The sequence below is a fragment of the Micropterus salmoides genome, unplaced genomic scaffold (genome assembly GCF_014851395.1).
Source record: "Micropterus salmoides isolate LMB-PRFRI ecotype aquatic unplaced genomic scaffold, ASM1485139v1 Ms_hic_scaffold_5, whole genome shotgun sequence".
NCBI classification, from domain to species: Eukaryota; Metazoa; Chordata; class Actinopteri; order Centrarchiformes; family Centrarchidae; genus Micropterus; species Micropterus salmoides.
In genome coordinates, this window is record NW_024044237.1 from 10,958,052 (window position 1) to 10,978,211 (window position 20,160).

The 20,160-nt window shown below is 40.6% G+C and overlaps 2 protein-coding genes across 3 annotated transcripts in view; both read left to right on the forward strand.

The window, feature by feature from the left end:
• Positions 1 to 10,295, forward strand: part of si:ch211-26b3.4 (connector enhancer of kinase suppressor of ras 2) — a 62,334-nt gene extending 52,039 nt beyond the window's left edge. For both annotated transcript variants that reach the window (XM_038700401.1, XM_038700402.1), the window contains 5 exons: positions 1,439 to 1,509; positions 1,612 to 1,712; positions 2,431 to 3,028; positions 6,804 to 7,099; positions 7,193 to 10,295. In XM_038700401.1, coding sequence (XP_038556329.1) covers positions 1,439 to 1,509; positions 1,612 to 1,712; positions 2,431 to 3,028; positions 6,804 to 7,099; positions 7,193 to 7,402 — 1,276 coding nt within the window. In that variant the 3' untranslated portion in view covers positions 7,403 to 10,295. The remainder of the gene's footprint in view (positions 1 to 1,438; positions 1,510 to 1,611; positions 1,713 to 2,430; positions 3,029 to 6,803; positions 7,100 to 7,192) is intronic.
• A 1,122-nt stretch (positions 10,296 to 11,417) lies between these two features.
• On the forward strand, positions 11,418 to 18,610 carry apool (apolipoprotein O-like). Its single transcript, XM_038699686.1, has 11 exons — positions 11,418 to 11,477; positions 12,522 to 12,620; positions 12,727 to 12,852; positions 13,388 to 13,442; positions 14,001 to 14,099; positions 15,214 to 15,305; positions 15,396 to 15,512; positions 16,144 to 16,357; positions 16,469 to 16,744; positions 16,993 to 17,124; positions 17,952 to 18,610. Exons 1-11 carry the CDS (start codon positions 11,466 to 11,468, stop codon positions 18,038 to 18,040), a joined length of 1,311 nt encoding a protein of 436 aa, XP_038555614.1. The 5' UTR covers positions 11,418 to 11,465; the 3' UTR covers positions 18,041 to 18,610.
• Positions 18,611 to 20,160: the final 1,550 nt, after the last annotated feature.

A 20,160-nucleotide genomic window follows, 5' to 3' on the forward strand; every position in this document is an offset into this window, starting at 1 on the left:
GTATCAATACTTTTTGGTGCACTTAACATCTGGATAGTCTTAGCTTCCAGAGGCAATCACATAGTAGTGTTAGAGTAATACACTGTTGAAAAATGCTGTAGAAAATGCCAGCAAATTTGACCAATAAGCAGCGTTCAGTGCTGCAAGCCCCACCCAGATAGTTCCTGGATCATTTGAAAATACTATTGCCCGAGTCGGAAGGGTTTTAGGAGTAGGCTAACCTAAGAACTGAATGTAGAGACTGGCTCCTTTGGTCGAAACACAGATAAAGTTCCTGAGTTCCTAAAAAAGGTTCCTGGTGCCCCGGGAAAGGTGAAAACAGGCTATAACTAAGAGCACAACAATAGCCTGTGTAGATTATCACAAGCCAAATTGACTGAGATAAGGGTGACGTTAATTCAAAAAATTTTCATATTCACAGCAAATCCCATGAAAATACTAAAATCAGCCATGTTGCTCAATCTCTCAATACTTTCTCACTTCCCTGTGTGTGGTTCTCATCACCTGGCCCATTGGTCTCTAATGAAGATGTAAATCTTTAAAAATCACGCACAAAAATAGGTTTTATTTTCTTTAAAATGCTCAGTGATATCCTACAGCAGCTGGTGTCCTGTAGTTTTTAGCAAACATTACTCAAGCAGGAGGAAATGGCACATTTGTTGGGGACTACTACGTGCTAGTACTTATATCTGGAAACAGAACTGTGAATGTAGGATTGACTCAAAGTAAAATACAGTGCCCATGTTCATCTTCACGAAAGAACACGTCACCCAGTGCAACAGTGTGGCTCACTGATGCTGTTGTTTGATGATTTTAATGGTTTTAGGGACAACAGTGGAGCTCAGCCTTTGGCTACAGAGGCGATACATGTTAGTAGGATCAATTCATGCTAAGTTTTGGTCTTTAAATAGGACTTTCTAATCTTAATATGGAAGTTGCTTCCTGTAGGATGCACTTCCTAGTATGACGAGGTCCTGTTCCTCATGCACAGACTAGGCCTCTATTCTTAGCAGTGACCTTATTATTAGGTGTCTGCAGAGAGCTACAGGACAAGTCGGCATCTGCAATGGAGACAGACAGAGAGGATGGGAGGAGGACAGGAAGCGCAGATGAGGAGAAAGAACGCCATCTGAGACTCACTGTTGAGAGAGAAGGGGACGTGGGATTGTCATTTCTCTTTTTCTGCATCCATCTCTCTAATTATCTCAACGCTTTTTTCTACTCATCAGGGGGATGGAGCCAGTTAGACAGATATCAAGTGTTAAGAGACACCATTTAAATTATTTAAAGGGAAAGTTTTTTTATTCATCACCCACCATTTACCCAGTAAAACCCATCCTTCGCTCCTTTTCTCATCTTTCCTCCAATGCCTTCCTTCTCCTTGCTTTTCATCCCTCCCCTTTGCATTCTTCTTTTTCTCTTCCCTTGCTTCCTCTAGGTGGATGAACCGGCTGGGGCTAGCTGCTATTGGCTACACCCCAGACGACAAGGTGCCACGCCCGGATGAAGGTGAGACGGATTCACTTGGCTACAAATGGCCGACTTTACCATTCCAATCATGGACTGCTAACATGTACGTGTGTTTGTGTCTGTTTTTATTGAAATAAAAAGACTACTGGAGTGAGAGTGATCAAGACGAGGTAGATGGCTCAATGACGCTCAAACAGGAGGGACCCTCATCCCTCTGTGATACTTATCACCGCACACCATCAGTAAGTACACACACATACACACTCAACATTTTCTTTGCAGTGTTTCATTCTGATAGAATATTTTATTCCTAAAAGCCTTACAGTTTTCAGAGCTGCATAGAGCAGAGACTCTCAGCATTAATAAAACATCAGAGTGTGAAAGACTCTGGTTCGGTAAGCAGCCAAGACCATCACTCCTCTGTGTTCTGCTGCCAGAACTTGTTTACAATCTGACCTCTAGGTGGCGACAGTTGCCATGAAAGATAATGTGAACAGTGAAGTTTGCTTTCATGTTCAGCCATGTTTTCACAGCTGAGCTGCCATACATACAGTCATGTCAGTCATTCCTGGAGTTACTCAACTGCCATCTCATTGCTTTTTTTGCTCTCATCTTTTGGTCTTTTTCTGCTCTTTACACTATCCTGTTGTGCTTTCCTTGCAACACCTCCTCCTTCTCCTTGCTTTGCGGGGCACATTTTCCTTGTATCCGTGCTCACATTTCTGCCCTATGAACTATCTGTCCCTCCTCACGCCTCTCTTTCCTAACCAACCCCGTCAACCTCACAACCCCTCGGCCCTTCAGGCTAACCTCCTTCACAGTTATGACCAGTTGCCCCGCTCGGTCAGCTCCATGAGCCTCATGCGCTCCACTCCGTCCCCACTCCCTCTACCAATGAGTGCCTCCACCTCCCCCATCCCTCCACAGATGGTCTCTTCCACCTCCCCTCTCCCTCTCCAGGTCAATTCCTCAAGCCCCTTCCCGGAGCCCAAGCACGGCCGACATTTCTCCAGCGAGTCCACACACTCCCACTCCTCGGCCGAGGACCAGCGTGGAGACGGGATGGGCATGGGGACTGGGACAGGCAGCACAAGTACCCACTCATCAGGCTGCCGTTCTTCCCATCGTGAGCGTCGGTCCTGGCAGGACCTCATTGAGACCCCTCTGACCAGCGCAGGGCTGCACTTTCTCCAGACTGCGCCGGGGGAGAGCGATTATGGAGGCCTTATGGGGAGCATGGCTGGAGAGATGGGGCTGTACGGAGGGCTGGGCCGACAGAGCATGTCCCCAGAGAGACGCAGGCAGGCCACGCTGCCCGTGCGGAGACACCACGCCGCAGAGAGGGACAGGGAGCGAGACGGGCCCTTCCCTCTGGAGCGAGGTCCACACACACACAGTCACGCACACCGACGGTCTCACAAGCAACGCAGCCAGAGTCTGCCCAGGAACAGGGACCCGATGCCAGGGAAGCTGTTACACACCTCAGCTCATATGGAGGAGAGGAGCGAGGACGAGGAGGCGGAGGGACAGGCTGCAGATATTCTGCAGGGGGAGGAGGGTAAGGAAGTTACACATCAGTTCTGTTTTATACAGGGAGAAAAGCTTTCAGAGATGTACATGAAAAAAGTCTCTCTGGTCTTCAGAGGAATAGACTTTTAAGTAGCAAATTAGTAATAATTAAAAGTATTGTGCTGTACATGATGATTTCCTTAATTAAAGACTGTATTATCTCAGAACCGAAGGTATTGCATGTTAACTTTGCTGTAAAATCAGAAAGTCAAAGGTAAACAGGGTATCGGGGGAGAAGTGTACCACAGGATTTAGAAAGATTCAAATAATCGGAAGTCTGCTACTGTTTTGGGTCTCAGAGACCCCAACTGGAAAGGTTAAATCCAATGGATGTTTGTCTTGTCTACCGTGTATCTGTTTCATTCAGCACTATCCCTCCCAAAACCCAAATATTTCTCATTAGGATCTCTGTTATTGAAGTTTTATAACCGTTTGTGTATAAGAACTATAAAAGGGAGCTTTGCTTTTTATCTATAAATTACCTTTTTGCAAAAAAGAAAATATTTTTGGTCATACATAGCCTACATAAAATAAAATAAAAATAGAATATTTCCTAATTTGATATGATAACGCTGTTGTGGGAGAATTCCTGTATTTCAATACCTTCATCAAATGTCCAAGCCCAGTTTGCAAAGATTACGCCTTCACTACCTTTTTAATAACATCAGATCAAAAGCAAAATTGTATGCAGAGGGGATAACAATGTTAAATTAGCAATTAGATATAAATTTTACATATATAGTATAAGAAACAATGAGAAAAAAAGATCATGTCATCAAGGCGCATGGGTTAATCTGTAAACTTTAATTACTAGCTGTCAAATAAAAATCAGTACAAAATTTCCCTCTGAATTGTAGTGAAGTAGAATCATAAAGTGGCATATAATGGAAACGCTTTTGTAAAGAAATTTAGAATTTTACTTAATTGTCCATTGTGTAATATTTAGGAGACAAATCTGTCCATTGACATAAATGTAATACAATATCCACAACTATGTTTTCAGTGGTATATAAAGAACTTACATGATGAACAGTTATGCAGGGCTGGGGAGTAACGGATTACATGTAACAGCGTTAAGTATTCCGGATACAAAAATAAAGTAACTGTATTCCGTTACAGTACAGAAAATAAAGACGTAATCAGATTACAGGTGCATTTTGTAAAAACGGGGATACACACAGGGATTACACACAAAGTTTCCATTAAGCGGAAAGCGGAGTGCTCTTTGTTTCCTATAAAAACACACAGCCAATGAGGGATTTGTCGCAGATATTGATCGCCGTATATCTGAATTGAGTTAAATGTATGTTACGCCCCCACCCCGTCATGCCGACTCTGTACAGACTGATTCCAGCTCCCAGTGAGTGGACACGGCAGCCGGACCCAAGCACAGAGGCCAGTTTGACCACTGAGGATACAGTATGAAAGTGGTTTTCATCCCGGGTTTGGCACTTGTCACCCTGGGGCTGAGTCAACTAATGAGACTGTGTTCGGACCTGTTCATGTTGCCTTCACTGGGAGGGTGCTGAAAGCAGTTTTGTTGCCTGCTTGCCTGTCAACGCTCCCCGCAATCATCCCTAATGCAAGGCATATGGTATAAAACATTTAGGCCTAAACAACAGTCTGAGACCTGCGCCTCACAGCGAGAAGGTCGTTTGCATGTTCTCCCCGTGTCCACGTAGGTCCTCTCTGGGTGCTCTGGGTTCCTCCCATCATCCACAGACATGCAGGCTAGGTTAATTGGGGACTCCAAAATTGCCATTAGGTGTGAATGTGAGTGTTAGTGGTTGTTTGTCTATGTGTGGCCCTGCGATGGACTGGCAACCTGTCCAGGGTGTACCCTGCCTGTCAGCTGGGATTGGCTCCAGCCCTCTGCGACCCTGTACGCAGGATAAGCGGTTGATGATGATGATGGATGGATGGATGGAATGGGATATTTTATAATTGTATATTTCTCTAAAAATACACTGAGCAGACACTGCATCTTTGATACCCTCTTGTCTTTATTTGCGTATTTTAGTATTGAAGTAATCCAAAAGTAACATTACTTTTATTTTGTGGTACTTGGATAAACAAGTAATTAGTAATTGTACCAGATTTCATTTTTAAAGTAACACTCCCAACCCCACCATTATATTTGTATTCCCTTTGAATGTGCCATTTGTATCTACATACACTGTGGGTCCTTTAACAAGGATGTCGCCATGTTTTGCTGCCTGAACAGACAAACTGCTCTACAGAGCGCATTTTGTCACTACGTTGAATACGTATGAAGAAGTAACGTTAGTAGTAGTAGTAGTAGTAGTTGACTGGTTTATTAGAAGTAAGAAGAGAAGTGAAATTTGGACAAATGGAGGCCCATATGTATTATTTAGCACAAGAGCCAACAGCAATTCACAACCCTCACCACTAGATGCCACTAAAACTTACACATTAAACCTTTAAGTACAGTACTTAAGTAAATGTACTTTTACAGAGTTACAATCCACCATTGCATTTAGGGTGTTGGTTAATTAGAAAAAATTAGGTTAGTTGGGGACTTTTCTCTAATCTATGCTTTTTTCTTGTGGTTTCAGCAGTGCTCCATGGAATATAGTTTATAGATTGCTTGTGTTTACCATTCTATGAATGTTTTTGTTACTGTATATTGTAACAATTATACAAAAGGGAGTTACAAACCACATTAAACATTAAACCTACCTTGTACCTTTACCTCTTAAGGCCTCCAAAAATGATTGAAATGAACCAGTCTGAGCAGGGAAAATTAATCTATGGTGACCTCTGTCACAAAAGTATTTGGATTGAGGTGGAACAAACCAAATTGTTTGGAAAGCACTGATTGTTCGATTGTACAAACAAAGGGCCTGGTGCAAGGACATTTTTTCCATTCTTATCCTAAGCTTACTATATATATATATATCAGAATCTGAAATACTTTATTGATCCCCAAGGGGAAATTCTTTTGTCACAATTGCACTTGTCAAAGGTAGATAGATAAAGAGTAAATAAATATAATAGTATAAATATAAAAAATAAAGACAAATATAAAGGTGTGTGGGTATGTACAATATTTACATTATTAAGAATTATTATGGTGAACCAAAAAGGACAAGTGAATATATAGCAGCAGATAATATATATATATATATATATATATATATATATATAGAGAGAGAGAGAGAGAGAGAGAGAGAGAGAGAGAGAGAGAGAGATAGATAGATAGATAGATCTTAAATAGGGATGGACAATAAATTATTGATTTTATTCACATGAATTATACATGAATTAGGACTTAATTTTTTAGTAAGATGTTTATTTTGTTGAGGAAATAGGACTGAAAAAAAGCTTTTACTTAATTTAATTAATTGATTATTTTTTTTAATTATTTTTATCAATTATAATAATAATAATCAAATATCAGCATCAGCGGATTAGTTCTCGATTAATTGATTAACCTTTCGGTCTATAAAATAGTAGCTCAAGCCCAATTTGACCTCTTGTATTGCTTGTTTTGTTCTACCAGCAACCGTCAACAGTCCAAAATCCCAGAGTAGCCAATTTACTATCATAGGAAGCTAAGAAAACCAGCAAATATTTACATTTTAGAGGTTAACTGTGAATTTTTTTTTTCTGAAAAAATAGTAAATCGATTATCAAGATAATTAATTTATGTCAATCAACAAATTAATTAATCAACTATTTTTTTCAGCTCTATAAAGAACAAATGACCGTATATTCAAATGGAGTTTGTTGTGTCATTCTAGCAGTGAATCTGACTCCTCTCCTGGGTGTCTCAGACCTGCGGGAGTTGAGAGTTGAGAGCAGAGAAAGGAGGGTGTCGGAGGGAAGGGAGCGGCGGGTGTCAGAGGGCCGTGAGCCGGAGCTGTTGGACGGGCTAGAGCAGCTGTACCGGGCCCTGGAGCAAGCCAACGTGACAGCCCTAGGAGACCCAAGACCCTGTAGCAGGCAGGAGCTTCGACGTTGTTTCACCCAGAGAGCCAGGGACCCCCTGCTCAATGACAGACTTCACCGGGTCCGAGCCCTCCGCAGCACCTTGAAGGTACCACAAACAGAAGATTTGGGGGATTTAAAGAAGAATTAGATGTTTGAGGAATCAATGCGGTAACTCCCCGGTGTCTCTTTGCTCCCCCAGGCCAAAGAGTCCGAGCTGGCAGTAATATGTGCGCTCCTGGAGGACCCTGGCCTGTGCTCCCAGACCTTCAGAGAGTGGAAGCAGTGGCACAGCGAGCTCTACTCAGACATCTGCCAGCTCAGTCCGGGCACCAACGGCCAGGACGACCTCTCCCCGCTGGCCGCACCTCTCATGACCCACACACACTCCTTCATTGAGACACATGTGTGAGAAAGAGAAGAAGAAGCAAAGACTGAACTGATGCACGCACACACACGCACGCACACACACACTGGGAGCTTTCCATTAGCTGAATCCTCTCTCTTGATCACGACTCTGAGCACGCACTCACACAAACACGCACACACACAGGAACACACATTGTAAGATGTGTAAATATCATAGAGGGAACAGTCTGAGACCTGCGTGTACGAACTTTTGATAATCCTGAGGACCCCACAGGGTGCCTATTGCATGCCTGAACAGAAAGCATTAATCTTCCTTTGTCTATGGAACTCAGCATAAACTCCACACGCTTGTCGAGCAAAATGGAAAAAAAGGAGGACTTTTTAACATGTTCGTTCCTTTGTATTCTCTCGGTTTTGCTATTTTTTCCTGTTTATTTAAGGGGTCAGGGGGAGCTATGTAGCAGCAATACAGAGGAGAATCCTTTTCACCACAGCACTGTACTACTTTTGTACTGATGAACTTTGCACCCAGAGCCACCAGTTCTCCCCCTTTCTCTCTCTATCTTTTTGTTTTCTCTCACCGCATATCTCATTGATTTACAGGGACCTCACTTGTTTTTCTAGGCTGAGCCGACGGGACAGTGTGGGGAAAGTAAGGGCAGTGAGTTTAGTATAAGACTGTGAAAGGTAGCCATCAATGCTGGTTTATCTGTTTTAGCCGTTCCTCTGGGAACCAATGAAAACAAGTGTCACGAGCATTGAAGGAACCATTGTGCTGGCTAGATGCGCACTATTTCAAACTGTGAACTGTTCAAAAAAAAAAAAAAACAACCACAATTTTATCTGCAGAAGGAGGCTCCTCTGACAGCTATGATTCAGTTTGCATTCTCATTCCCTCTCTTTCTTTTCATTACCTCTCTCTCTCTCTTGCTCTGTGTTTCTGTCATCTCCTCCTTCTCTTAATATTCCTTTGTTTCCTCTCTCTCTCTCTCTCTAGTCGTCAAAGACTTGTGTATATGTGTATACTGCTGTGTATACTGATGTAAATGTTTGCGTTCCACTACCACTGTGATATGCTTCTAGAGGTAGCGGAGGGAAGACAGAGAGTATGTATTTGCGTGGGTGCAAAACGTTTTGGGGGTTTTTTGTTTTGTTTTTTCAGTTTCTCATCTTTTTCTTTTATCAGCGAATGCAAGAGCTGGAGAGTTCTTTTCAAAGGAGTCACTCACTACAAAGAATGCACTTTCTATATCTCTATATCTCATTGGCTGCATCACAAGGTCTATGTCTCATTGGCCTATTTACCATTGCTGTTCAAAATATCAGGTAAAAGCATTTGCCGTCTCATTTTCTAAAGATTTGTGTACAGTCTACAAATATATTTAAACATAGAAGAATATATAAATCTATTTACGTTTTGTGTCATAGATATAATGTAAAGTATGATGTATTCTATGCCAAGGTTTTGCAGTGTCCCCCTCTTCACTCTGTAGATGCAGGGTGTTTAGCAGTTGAACAACTAGGAGGCAGAACAACAACAACAAACTCCATCATTGACAGTTTTCTGGTTTACATCATGGCTGACCCTTCTCCTGGTGATGTGTTGCATGAGAAAAGGCCTGGGGCTGATTTATTGGACAGGGTAAAATATTGTGGATCATTTGCGTTCTTTTCTTTTTATCTTCCTCCCATGATTGCAAGATAGTTTGACTTGTAGCGCATGATACATGCAAAAGCACTGTTGAAATATGACTTTTTATTTATATGTTCATAGATTTAATGTATTCTTCTGATTTTCATTAGATAGTGTTTGAAGACACACACTGTACAATAACTGAGGGAGGCATGTTTGCTGCTCAGTTACGTGATCTAATGCAGATCCTCCTTCAGCATCCTAGAAGGGGGTTTCAATTTGATGTTTTGGTTTACATGGAAGGACAGACACTAGTCCAAAGGCTTCAGGAAACTTACCTGACAGACAACAGTACAGTTACTCAAAACTAACAAAAGCTATTTTGACATTCCCTCATAGATTATGGTTGATACTGGACGGTCAAAGACCTCGCTACACTAAATGGTCTTTAATGTCTGTGAAACCCGGATGAATCATTTCATCTGCAATATCAGGCCAAGGACTCGACGGTGCCCCCCAGTGTCGAAGACTCTGAGAGACATGCGTAGCAACTGCTGCATCCAGCACTATCTGTACTTATTCTTCATATTTTACTGTAGTTCTTTGCGTGTAGGTTCAGGTTTTTTCATCATGTCACACTGTCGTGAAATATCAAACACACCCCAGAGATATAGCTCATGTTTTTTGAATGGTTAATTTGAGAGTACCACAAAGAAACTAAATGATGCAAGCACTTTCCCTGTGCCTCCCAACCCTCTCTTTGGCAACGATGGACTGACTATACTGGCGATCCTACACACACACACAGCTGTAGAAGAGTTACAATACAGATTTAGTCTGCAGACCTCTCATCTTTAGCTTTGGTCTTCTTTATCCAGCCGCTGCTCCGCTGAGCAGGCGACATACTGTAGATTAAGGAGTGTGAGTTATGATTTGTAGGCACAGACTGTGTTATCCCTCCCAGATCTTTGTGTGTGTGGACCTGCAGAAACAGGCCGAAAAGGGAGATTCCACTGTGTGTTCTTTCAGGGGTGTACACCTCATGGTACATTGCACAGGTGTGTAAGATGTAAGTTGCACTGCGACATTAAAAAAGGAACATATTGCTCTTTTTCAAGGATAATATTAGCTTACTGTTATTCTGTACATTAAACTGACTAAAGATGATATTAAAAAAGAAAGAAAATGACATTTATTCTTCCTAAAGTAGCCTTTTTTGGTTTCATATATATGAATATATATTACAAAAAAGACAGATTGTAAACTTAAGTTGTTAAACTTTGACTTCAATAAACTGAATCCTCTGCACTACGAGCTATGTCCTGTTTATGTGTACTGTTTCTTGGATTTACTGAAACCGCATTACAGCATGTTCTGTGCTGATGTTGCCACAGTGGAGATGACCACAGCAGGAGGCCCAGGAGGTTTTACTCCTGCAAAAGCTAACGTGTTTATCAAAAATGTCTTTGAGCAAACTGAACCCTTACCTATTCACTCTTCGTAAGTATCCACCTCAGACTACTAAAATTAGCTAGTATGCATGCACTTCTATGCATCCACCCATTGCATCCAGCCATTATCTGTGCACACTTATCCAATACAGGGTCAGGGGAGGAAGGAGGCTATTCACATTGAGTAAGAGGTGGGATACACACTGGACAGGTAATCAGTCTATCACGAGGCATCCAGGCATTCACACTCATATTCACGTGTGCACGACGTGTACATGTAATGAAGCATCTAATGGTGCTACTTTGTTCTCATCTGTTTTTCAGACAAATCTTTTTCTAACCTGTTAGGGTCCACGGGGCAAAAATTGGCTGTTGGGGCCTATATGTCTGACCCACCTCCTGCCCTGTGCAATGTGTATGTACTCCATCGCCTCCAAGATCCCATCAAGTTCAGAGCAGCCAGTGCACTCTACTATGCTGGAACAATACTTGATTTGTGTTTGTTTGCGTTAGGAACATGAGCACACCATTTACGAAAATAATTTAGCTCTTTTTGACACAGAGCCCCTCTTCAAGATAGAGCCATATAACTATTTATAATATAATACCAGATTCACCTCAGTTAATATTGTACTTTATAAGTTGAGCCAATTCCCTAACAAAACTAATCAAATTACCAAAACCATCAGACTTGCAGTGAACGTGGAGCATTTGGAGCCCCTAAAAAACCACTGCATATCATTAACAATCGCTTTAAATGCGGATTTGCAGTAACAGTTTAATCATTTAGAATTCCTCCTAAAATATTAATAAAACGAAATGGGATTCTTTACATTTTAATTGCATGCATGTAAATTTACAAAACAACAGTCATTACCGGTACTGAGAGCATGTGAACACTGATGATATCACCATCAATAGCGGGCTGCTGCAGATGCCCCTTCCGTCCAGTAGGTGGCAGTAGCTGACCGTGGCTTGGACTATTCGAAGCGGCGAGTCCAAGAAGAAGGGGGAGCGCTGTCATGGCGGCCAAGGTGAATGCTTGACATTACCTCTTCGGCAAAGTTTTTTGTGTTTAAAATGTGTATTTTCAATGAATGCGTGGGTGTAGTGTTAGTGTCAACAGTCCCGGAGCTGTTAATGCAAACTTGGACTGACTGTCACCTTCCAGGCATTAAACGCTGTGCTGCGCTAACTATGTCTTCTGTATTAGCCTCGCTGAGTGAGTCTATGCTAACTAGACAGCGTTTTGCTAAGTTAGCTGACAGCAGTTTGAGCACTACTTCCACCATTACTTTACGCCGAAGCATGTGTAACAGCCGAGAAATATTAATATGTGGCAACCCTGGCTTCGTTAGTCAATATAGACCGTTTTGCATCAACATGAACACAGTTAAAGGCAACGTAAACATTACATTTAACGTTAGCTTAGTTGGTGTCGGTTGTAAGTTAATGTCTCCACAGTATCCAGTAAATGTAGTTACAGATACTGTGGCTGTTGAACGCTGACCATGTGCGTATCTGTAGTGACAATCACTAAATACATTTACTTAAACGCTGTATTTAAGTATCATTTTAAGGGTCTTTGACTTTATTAACGTTACATTTATTTAACAACTAGCTATATACTAAATATTATGCATGCAAAACATGATATGTAACTTATAATATGACGCATGTTATAGTTTAAGTACCCAATAGTACACAAAGCCATTAAAATGAGCTCCAATTAAAGCTGCTGCAACATTAAAATGGTAGTAGTATAACAGTATGACAGCTATGATGATAACAATAACACTCTGGGAATTAATCATGAGTACCTTTGATGATTTAATAATATATTCTTGTCATATTTATGCTTTTACTTAATTATTAAATTATGACCACAAGACTTTACTTTGAATGGGGTATTTTTACATTGTGGCTTTGCTACATATGTAAAACATCTAATGTTTCTCTGCTTCTTCCACCACTGGTCCACATGAGTCATCTGTCTATCAGTGTCTATTAGTTTGTTTGTGTTTTTGCTATGAGTTGACAGACATTAAAGTTTGCACTGTACTTTGACTGTGTGCTAGGTGGTGATGGTGGCTGTCCCGACAGTGCTGGGCATAGCCTCCATCCGTGTGTATACTGTGAGCGAAGCGCCCACTGGTGGGCTGGTTACTCGAGAAAAGGTATGGCTGTCCCAAAACTTCAGCAGATCTGGTGGGAGAGAACGCATTGCCATTCACCGAACTGTTACACGTCATAATTATATGATGACTCTGCCTCTGTCCCCAGCTGAACATCTACACACCGCTGCTACAGTCTGCTCCTGCCCAGTTTGTTCCAGGGAGGCCAGGTGTTATTGAGAGCAGGTTAACTACAGTGAGAGAGAGCATACTACCATTTTTCCAGGCTGTACAGGTATTTAGATTTTATGTGTATATCTACAGCGATGCATAACAACAAATTAAAGTTTGCAAGCACCACTGCGGCACAATTAGCTACTACTTTCACATCCTCTCTAACACATTAAACCCAAAGACAACAATAACCCTTTGAGTGGTGTAAATAAATGTTATAGAAATAGAACAACAGCTAAAACCCATTGCAGAGGTCTTATCTTGCACCTGCAGTGTTATTTTTCCAACCCTGATTTTTGTTCCTCTTGTTTGCGGTTACAGAGCACAATCCCTCATGCTGCAAGTGCTCTGTGCAGGAACGATTTTGCAAACAGCAAAGTTTAGGAGTCAGACAGGAAATAGCGTTCATGCAGTTAACCCAGCCGCTTTAAGGTTTGCCGAGAGGAGATTTGACAGTTTGATAATGTGGAAGAAAGGGGGGGGGGGTAACGCCTCAAACTGAATCCGATGTATCTGTTTCAGAATCGTCTAGTTAGTTCTGTTCTTGGTGGTGTGTTGTAGTGGTTGATTTCAGCTTTGTCCTTTGTTCCCCGCAGGGTGCCTTTGTATCTGTGAAAAGTGGAAGTGTTAATCTATACCATGCAGCAGAGGGTGAGTCAACAGTAGATACGCAAGGCATCATATATATATATATATATATATATAACAAATAATCTCCATCCTTGAAATACAAAACTTAAATCCCTTGCCTTCCTTATATAGCACTTATATTCGGAATTGTGTGGTACATTTCTGATATTACACATGAAGGGTTTTTTGTACATAAACTCTTGTTGCCTTAAACTCATGAGATTGTACTGGCACCCTAAAAACAAATCACACAATGTGTATCTATTTATGGCCTTATTAAAATATATCTTTCTGCTGTATGTAAAATTTCATTATAAAACAGCACACTGTTTTTTTTTGTGACTGTGCATGTTTCTCTGTGGCATTTGTACTGGGTATGTTATGTCCCCAACATCAGACAATATGTAAGAAAAGCGCTAGTGTATCATTCTATCCATTAGTCATACTTCTGCACATACTATTTAACAATATTCTTACTGCTGCTAGTGTTGTAAATAATCACAATATGAGCAGAGGGCCAGACACCAGTTCACAACTAAGAAATATTTGTCATGTAGACTGCGTTCCTGTGTTTCCCAGATGTTTACTATTACTTGAAAGACCCTCCACCGGGTTTTCTACCCAGATTTGGCACCATCAACATGGCTGGCCTGCTTGGCATGTTCTTGGCACGAAAAGGTAACTCGATCCCCAGTCACTATATCACACACACTGTAGGCCTGCTGGGAACAGTTATTTTGTCATTTATTAGTGCATGGAAAATGATTACTGTATATAAAAACAAACCACAGGCAAATGTCGTCTCACAATGTTTAGCACATCAATCAACTTTCATTCACATTTTTCGATTCGCAATATGCCGTCTGATATACCTCCAGTTTTATTACTGATTTCACAACAGTACATTTTCAGTATCCCTTAGTTGCCGTGTAAAAGCTGGTTTTCCAAAAGAAATTTCATTTTCATTTAACAAAATCAAATGAATAAAAAAAATCAAAATTCTTAACTGTTCAGTATGATCTTCATTCAAACAGTCATAACCTGAACAATGTATTCAGGTTCTACATCCAGCCCTGCAGAATGTTAAACATCAATAATGATAACGATGTAACCATCTAATATTTCCTTTTGTACGGTTGTAAAGTTTCCCAGCAGGAAATCTATGTAGTGATAATATGTAGTATTTCAATGTGTGTTTATGTTTAAGTGTTATATTTTAGACATCTATTTTCAAGCCACCCTGAATTTGGACGTGTGGAAATAACACCCCTTTCATATAGATGGATAGACTGACAGATACTTTATTTAGACATTCACAATTATGTACCTAGGTGTTATATATGATACTCTTGAATTTACAGTTGATTACTTTAAGCACATGTAACACAAGTTTGATCCAGTCATAAGAGGCAGCTGTCACTGTTTACCAGCATTCGCAGACCACAGTTTGCCACTTCAATTGCAGTCCCCTGGCTGCTAAACCACAGGTAGAACACATTACAAACAAGTGACATTAAGTTTCTATTTCAGTTTTGAATGAGTTCATTCCTAGTAAAGACACCTGTTCACTAAATCTAGTCAATGTCTGGCCTGTGTTCAAACTTGATTGGGAAGAGCGTCGTGAACCACCAACACGAGTCTAACCGGTGCCACTATGTCAGTCTAAATAAGCTAATAAGCCAGGGGTATGTGATCTTTCTAAATACAGCAGTTCAAGATGAAGTTGGGCTCCAGGATTTAGTCTGTGCCAAGTTAGATTGATTGCCATTCTTTATCGCAAACATTATTTAAGGCTCTCGTTTCAAGAGGATAGCCCTTCCGCTGGGCCTGATGAGTGCAGGAGCTTCCGTGTGCTATCCGTCCCAGACTGTGGCTGTGTTAAAGGTAACCAAACCTTTTCAAATGCTGACCTCTTGGTAATACAAAGTCATTATTTTCAGTGTTTAACACTACTATTGTCTTTTACCTCCCTAGGTGACAGGTAAGAAGGTGTATGCTGCAGGGCTGTGGAGCAGCGCCGCAGTGTCTTCGCTGCTCACCTACAAGTCCCAGGAGCCTGTTGCCAAAGAGATTGCTGCTGCACACCCGCAGGTTAACAGTCAGACTGAATTACTGAATAGATTTATTATGACCATTATGTATGGATGTAACCAGTTTGTTTCTGAAAGTATTGTTTTACTGTGTGACTAAAACCAAGACAATGGCTTAACCCACATATTGATAACTTTCCCTGTGAATCATTTCCGCCCTTCACTTTTTACTTGCTCAAAAAAGTCCCTTTTTACCTCTCAATAGGTTTAAGTACATTTCATTTCCTAGCACTTTGCCCTATTATGATGTAAAAGTTACAGTGCACATCATATGTAGTCACTTGGTGTCACTTGTGATCAAGAACTTAAAGCTTTTACTGCTGTTAAACTCACTGTGCGTCACTGCATAGTGTCAGCTAAATGCCTGAAATGTAAAATGCTAATGTTAGCGATTTTTTTTTTCACCATAGTCAGTGTAATAAATCTAACCTATTAGAATTGAAATGTTCAATGAAATTGTAAAGCTTTATTCTGTTTTATAGATTAAATGTGTTACTTCTGTCACTGACAAGTTAAGTTTTAGTGTGATTAATCAAATGGTAAGATTCATAATAATTTTATATAGAATAATTTAAACAGTCTTACAGATTTAAAACAGATTTAAATCTTTCTTTTTATCCATATGTTGTTAGGCAGCTACAGTGCCAAACCCAGAGTCTGCGGTAGTGGAGGAGGCCTCAGAGCCCAGCTCAGTCCAGAGTGCTACAATCCCAGAGACAGAGGTGGAATTAGCTCTGTCTGTTCCTGTCTCTGATGAGCACATTGTCACTGTCATAACAGAGGAGGCGTCATCAGTAACACTCACAGATAAATCCCCCGACCAGACCCCTACAGAGACCATCGCAGGTATTATAGATATTGATCTCTGTCTGCTCCTTTCTCTGTCTCCATCTCTTTTGTTTCACACACAATAACACAAAGGCTTCTACTGATGATTTGCTGAATTTTCTCCTTCAGTGCCTGCAGAGACTGAGACCACCACAACCTCAGGGGAAATACCTGCTCCTGTTGAAAGTGAGGAGCCCTCAGACACAAAAAATGCACAGGATGTCTCCCCTGACTCTAGTCCAGGCAAGCCGACGTTGAGCTTAGAACCGGAGATGGTAGAGGCTTCTCCAGTGGAGGTTACTCTGGTGGAGGCCGCTTTGCCAGTGGAGGCGGAGGCGGCTCCAGTCGAGGACGTTTCTTCCTCTGAAGAACCACCTGCTCCAAAGGCCTCAGATGAGGCAGCAGGTACTAGAAAGTGCACTAGTAATACTTACTTGGAAAACCACTGTTGGTACAGAAGTGGATTAACTGGGAATGGAACAGCTACTTAATTTATTGAAAGCTCCTAAGCACAATAATGATCCAGTAAATGTTTGTGAAAGCTATTCATACCTTTTTTGCGTTAGTTCTACAGTACACTGATTTGTTGTAAATGTTACTGTCAATATTACTATGAAGTCACAAAAGTCAGTTGTGTTTTGACTTGTCCACAGTGCCAGTTGGTGAATCTGGTGAGCCCGAACCTGCTGTTCAACCTGAGTTAGCTGACCCACCCCAAGTTGCTGCTGTGGAGGAGACACTGACCCCGACACCTCCCCAACAGTCTGCAGCAGAAATCAGCAAAGGTACTGTGAACACTTGCACTCATACCGCTGCACTATTTGGTGAGTCAGGCAGTGACTTACCCATGCACACAGACATTAGATAAGCAGAGATTTGATAATGCTATTGTCAGTTTCTACCTAAATATATCTTGTGTCACAAGTCAGCCCTGAAATACATGACAAAACAATCAAGTGCAGCTCAACAATAAACAAACAGCTGCAGTCCACTCACTTTCAGCCCTCAATATTCGATGTCTGACGTATGCAGGTGCATATTGGCACTCAGTATAACTGTGACATCTCATATTTCAGCCAAACACACACCATTGGTCTATGGAGAACCCATCCATATCTTCAACATTTCAACAGAGTGAATTAGTTGTGCAAGCCTTTTTGCATATATTAACATTGGATATGTGCAGTTTGAAAACCTTAGTGGTGTGTAGGACCCGCAGTTTGTAAACATGAAAGACAATCTTACGATAACAATGGATTATACATTGGAAAGGTAGTTACAGAATCTGTTTGCTCGAATAAACCCTAGTCTCCAAGAAAAACACCTACACAGAATTTTGTTAATTCTAGGAAGAGATGTGGTGTGTCTTTGTGCATGTTTGGGTCTCTGTGCTAGTTAGAATCCATGCCTATTGTACTGAACACTAGTTCACTAGTATTGTATGGTCACAGTAAGACTGATAGGACACTGCTGCTTTGACCCCTTGTACTCATTAGATTTGGCTGGTTCTAATTAGGGTTATCTTGTAATGTAATGGACCAGCTAAATCCCGTTTAACATATTATATTTCTGTGCTTTTGACTGAGCATGCATTTCTCTTGCTGCCCTCCAGGGGGCACTGGTTTCAAGCCAGACCCTGCTGTAATGGACTTCGGCCAGTCCGACCCTGAGGATGAAGACCTGTACAGCACACGCAGCTGAGACACCACAGCTGGCCACAGGAGAAGCCTCATTCCCACACTGCCATCTCGTATCTCATCCTGATTGACAAATGCTCTGTATCATCATGCTTTGTAAATAAGCCATTTTGCAAGCAAGCAGAGTCAGGAAGTCTTTCGTAAACATTTCCATTCTCATTTCTTTGGCACACATCATTTATTTTCCACAGAAAGAGGTCCAAGTATATTTGCATTGTAGCAGCAATGCAGTGAATTCCAGTACACAGAACTGAGTTGATTTGCGTAAAAGGACAGAAACATGGAGAGAAAAAAACACACCCACAACTTTCTTTTAATTCACAGATGGCAGTTTGTGAAATTTTCTCGCTGTATGTGTCATTTAACAATTACTGGCTTTTGTGCAACAGCTTTCACAGCCATGAGTGCATGGTGCTTTTATTTATTGTAATTTAGCACACTGCGTTGGTAAAGTGAAAATACTGCACGTGTGCTTGTAATGGTTACACGGTTGACTAGTGCTGTAATTTTGTTATATCAAAAATGGTCTTCAGTTGTTCAGAATCAAAAATAAATCTATATTTTCACAATTTCATGTTGCATCATGTCATCTACTAAATGTTTACTTGTCAGTATTAGTTGTGTTATTTATTGTAATTTCAGCACACACAGTTTTAGTAGTGACACATTTGTCAGTTAAGCACATAACTGAAGCAATAATAGTTTTTTTTATAATCATCAAACCAAAAACAAACAACTCCAGAAATGAAGGACATTTTACTAATAAGAGTAGCTCTTAGGACATAATATAATGATCAGCTTAAAATGAGATGAACTTAATCTTCATTTGAAATAGCCTTTTCTTTTCAGGGAAACCATTAAACCCACTGGTTTCTGTACCTAATGGTAAGTGGAACTTAAATATGTACAAAGCAATTTAAGTTTTGGTCATATAAGGTTTTTCACTGTTATTTTCAATGATATATTTAGGTTTGCACCATACATCAACTGAGGATCTTTCCTTATACATAAGGAACAATTTGTGCTCAGCATTATGAATATTAGACTTTAACCTATTTTGATAATATACATATAAATTAATCACGCAAAATAAAAATGTCATCTTAATAATCCATGTCCTTCAAAAGGTCCCAGTGAACTGATCTTTCTTTTGAGCTGCTGTTCAGACATATTCAGATGACTTTGCCAATAATCTCACACTTATGGCTCACATTTGGAGGTTCCTGTCTCATGCTACGACTGGTGTAAACTTTAAACCTCCCAGAAATTATGAAATAGCTCGGTAATGAGCTGGGGTAAAATTTAAAGTACGGTATTGTATTGTACTGAAAGGTTGTAGACTTTATTTGTGACCAAAGCCACAAACCAATGTTTATTAAGTGTATATAACAAGAAATAAATGCATAATATTAAATCAAACAATTTAATAATTTTATGTGCCATGACCTGTCAACAACATTCATTGTGTCCAGAGATGAACCTTCCCTGCAGCATTGCCATGAGGTTATCATTTTTGCTTTTTAGTGAAATATCACATCATAACAACTATTGGAAAAATGACCATTTAATTTTGTTCAGATAATTATTAACAGTATATATAAACAGTATTATAACTAATTACATTTCAGTCAGCTTCAGCTGTAGGCTACTTATTTTTTGTGCTAATAAGCAAATGTTAGCATGCTAACACGCTAAACTAACAGGTAAGCACTATACCGGCTAAACAGCATTGTGAGCATGTTTACTGATGTTAGCGTGTTGCTCAAAGCACCACTGTGCCTATGCACACCCTCACAGAGCTGCTAGCCTGGCTATAGTCTGGTACAATTTACTCATTTAGTTGAACCAATTGTACCAAGTTGGAAACTTGCTCATAAAAATGTAAATGAGAACTGCTTCCTTGGTCAGTAAAGTACAAACTGTCCAACTGTTAGTAAATCTGATCCCAAGTGATACAGTCAGTTTCCAGAAACAAAAGTACAGCAATTATTATGTTGGGGAACTCTGGAAGTCTGGGAAACAATTGTGTGTATTAAATCTGGGATGTCATGTATACTTTAAAGCATTTTGGTGCCACATGTTTTTGTTTATTTGTGAGCACACAGTTTGTACCGAGGGACCAGG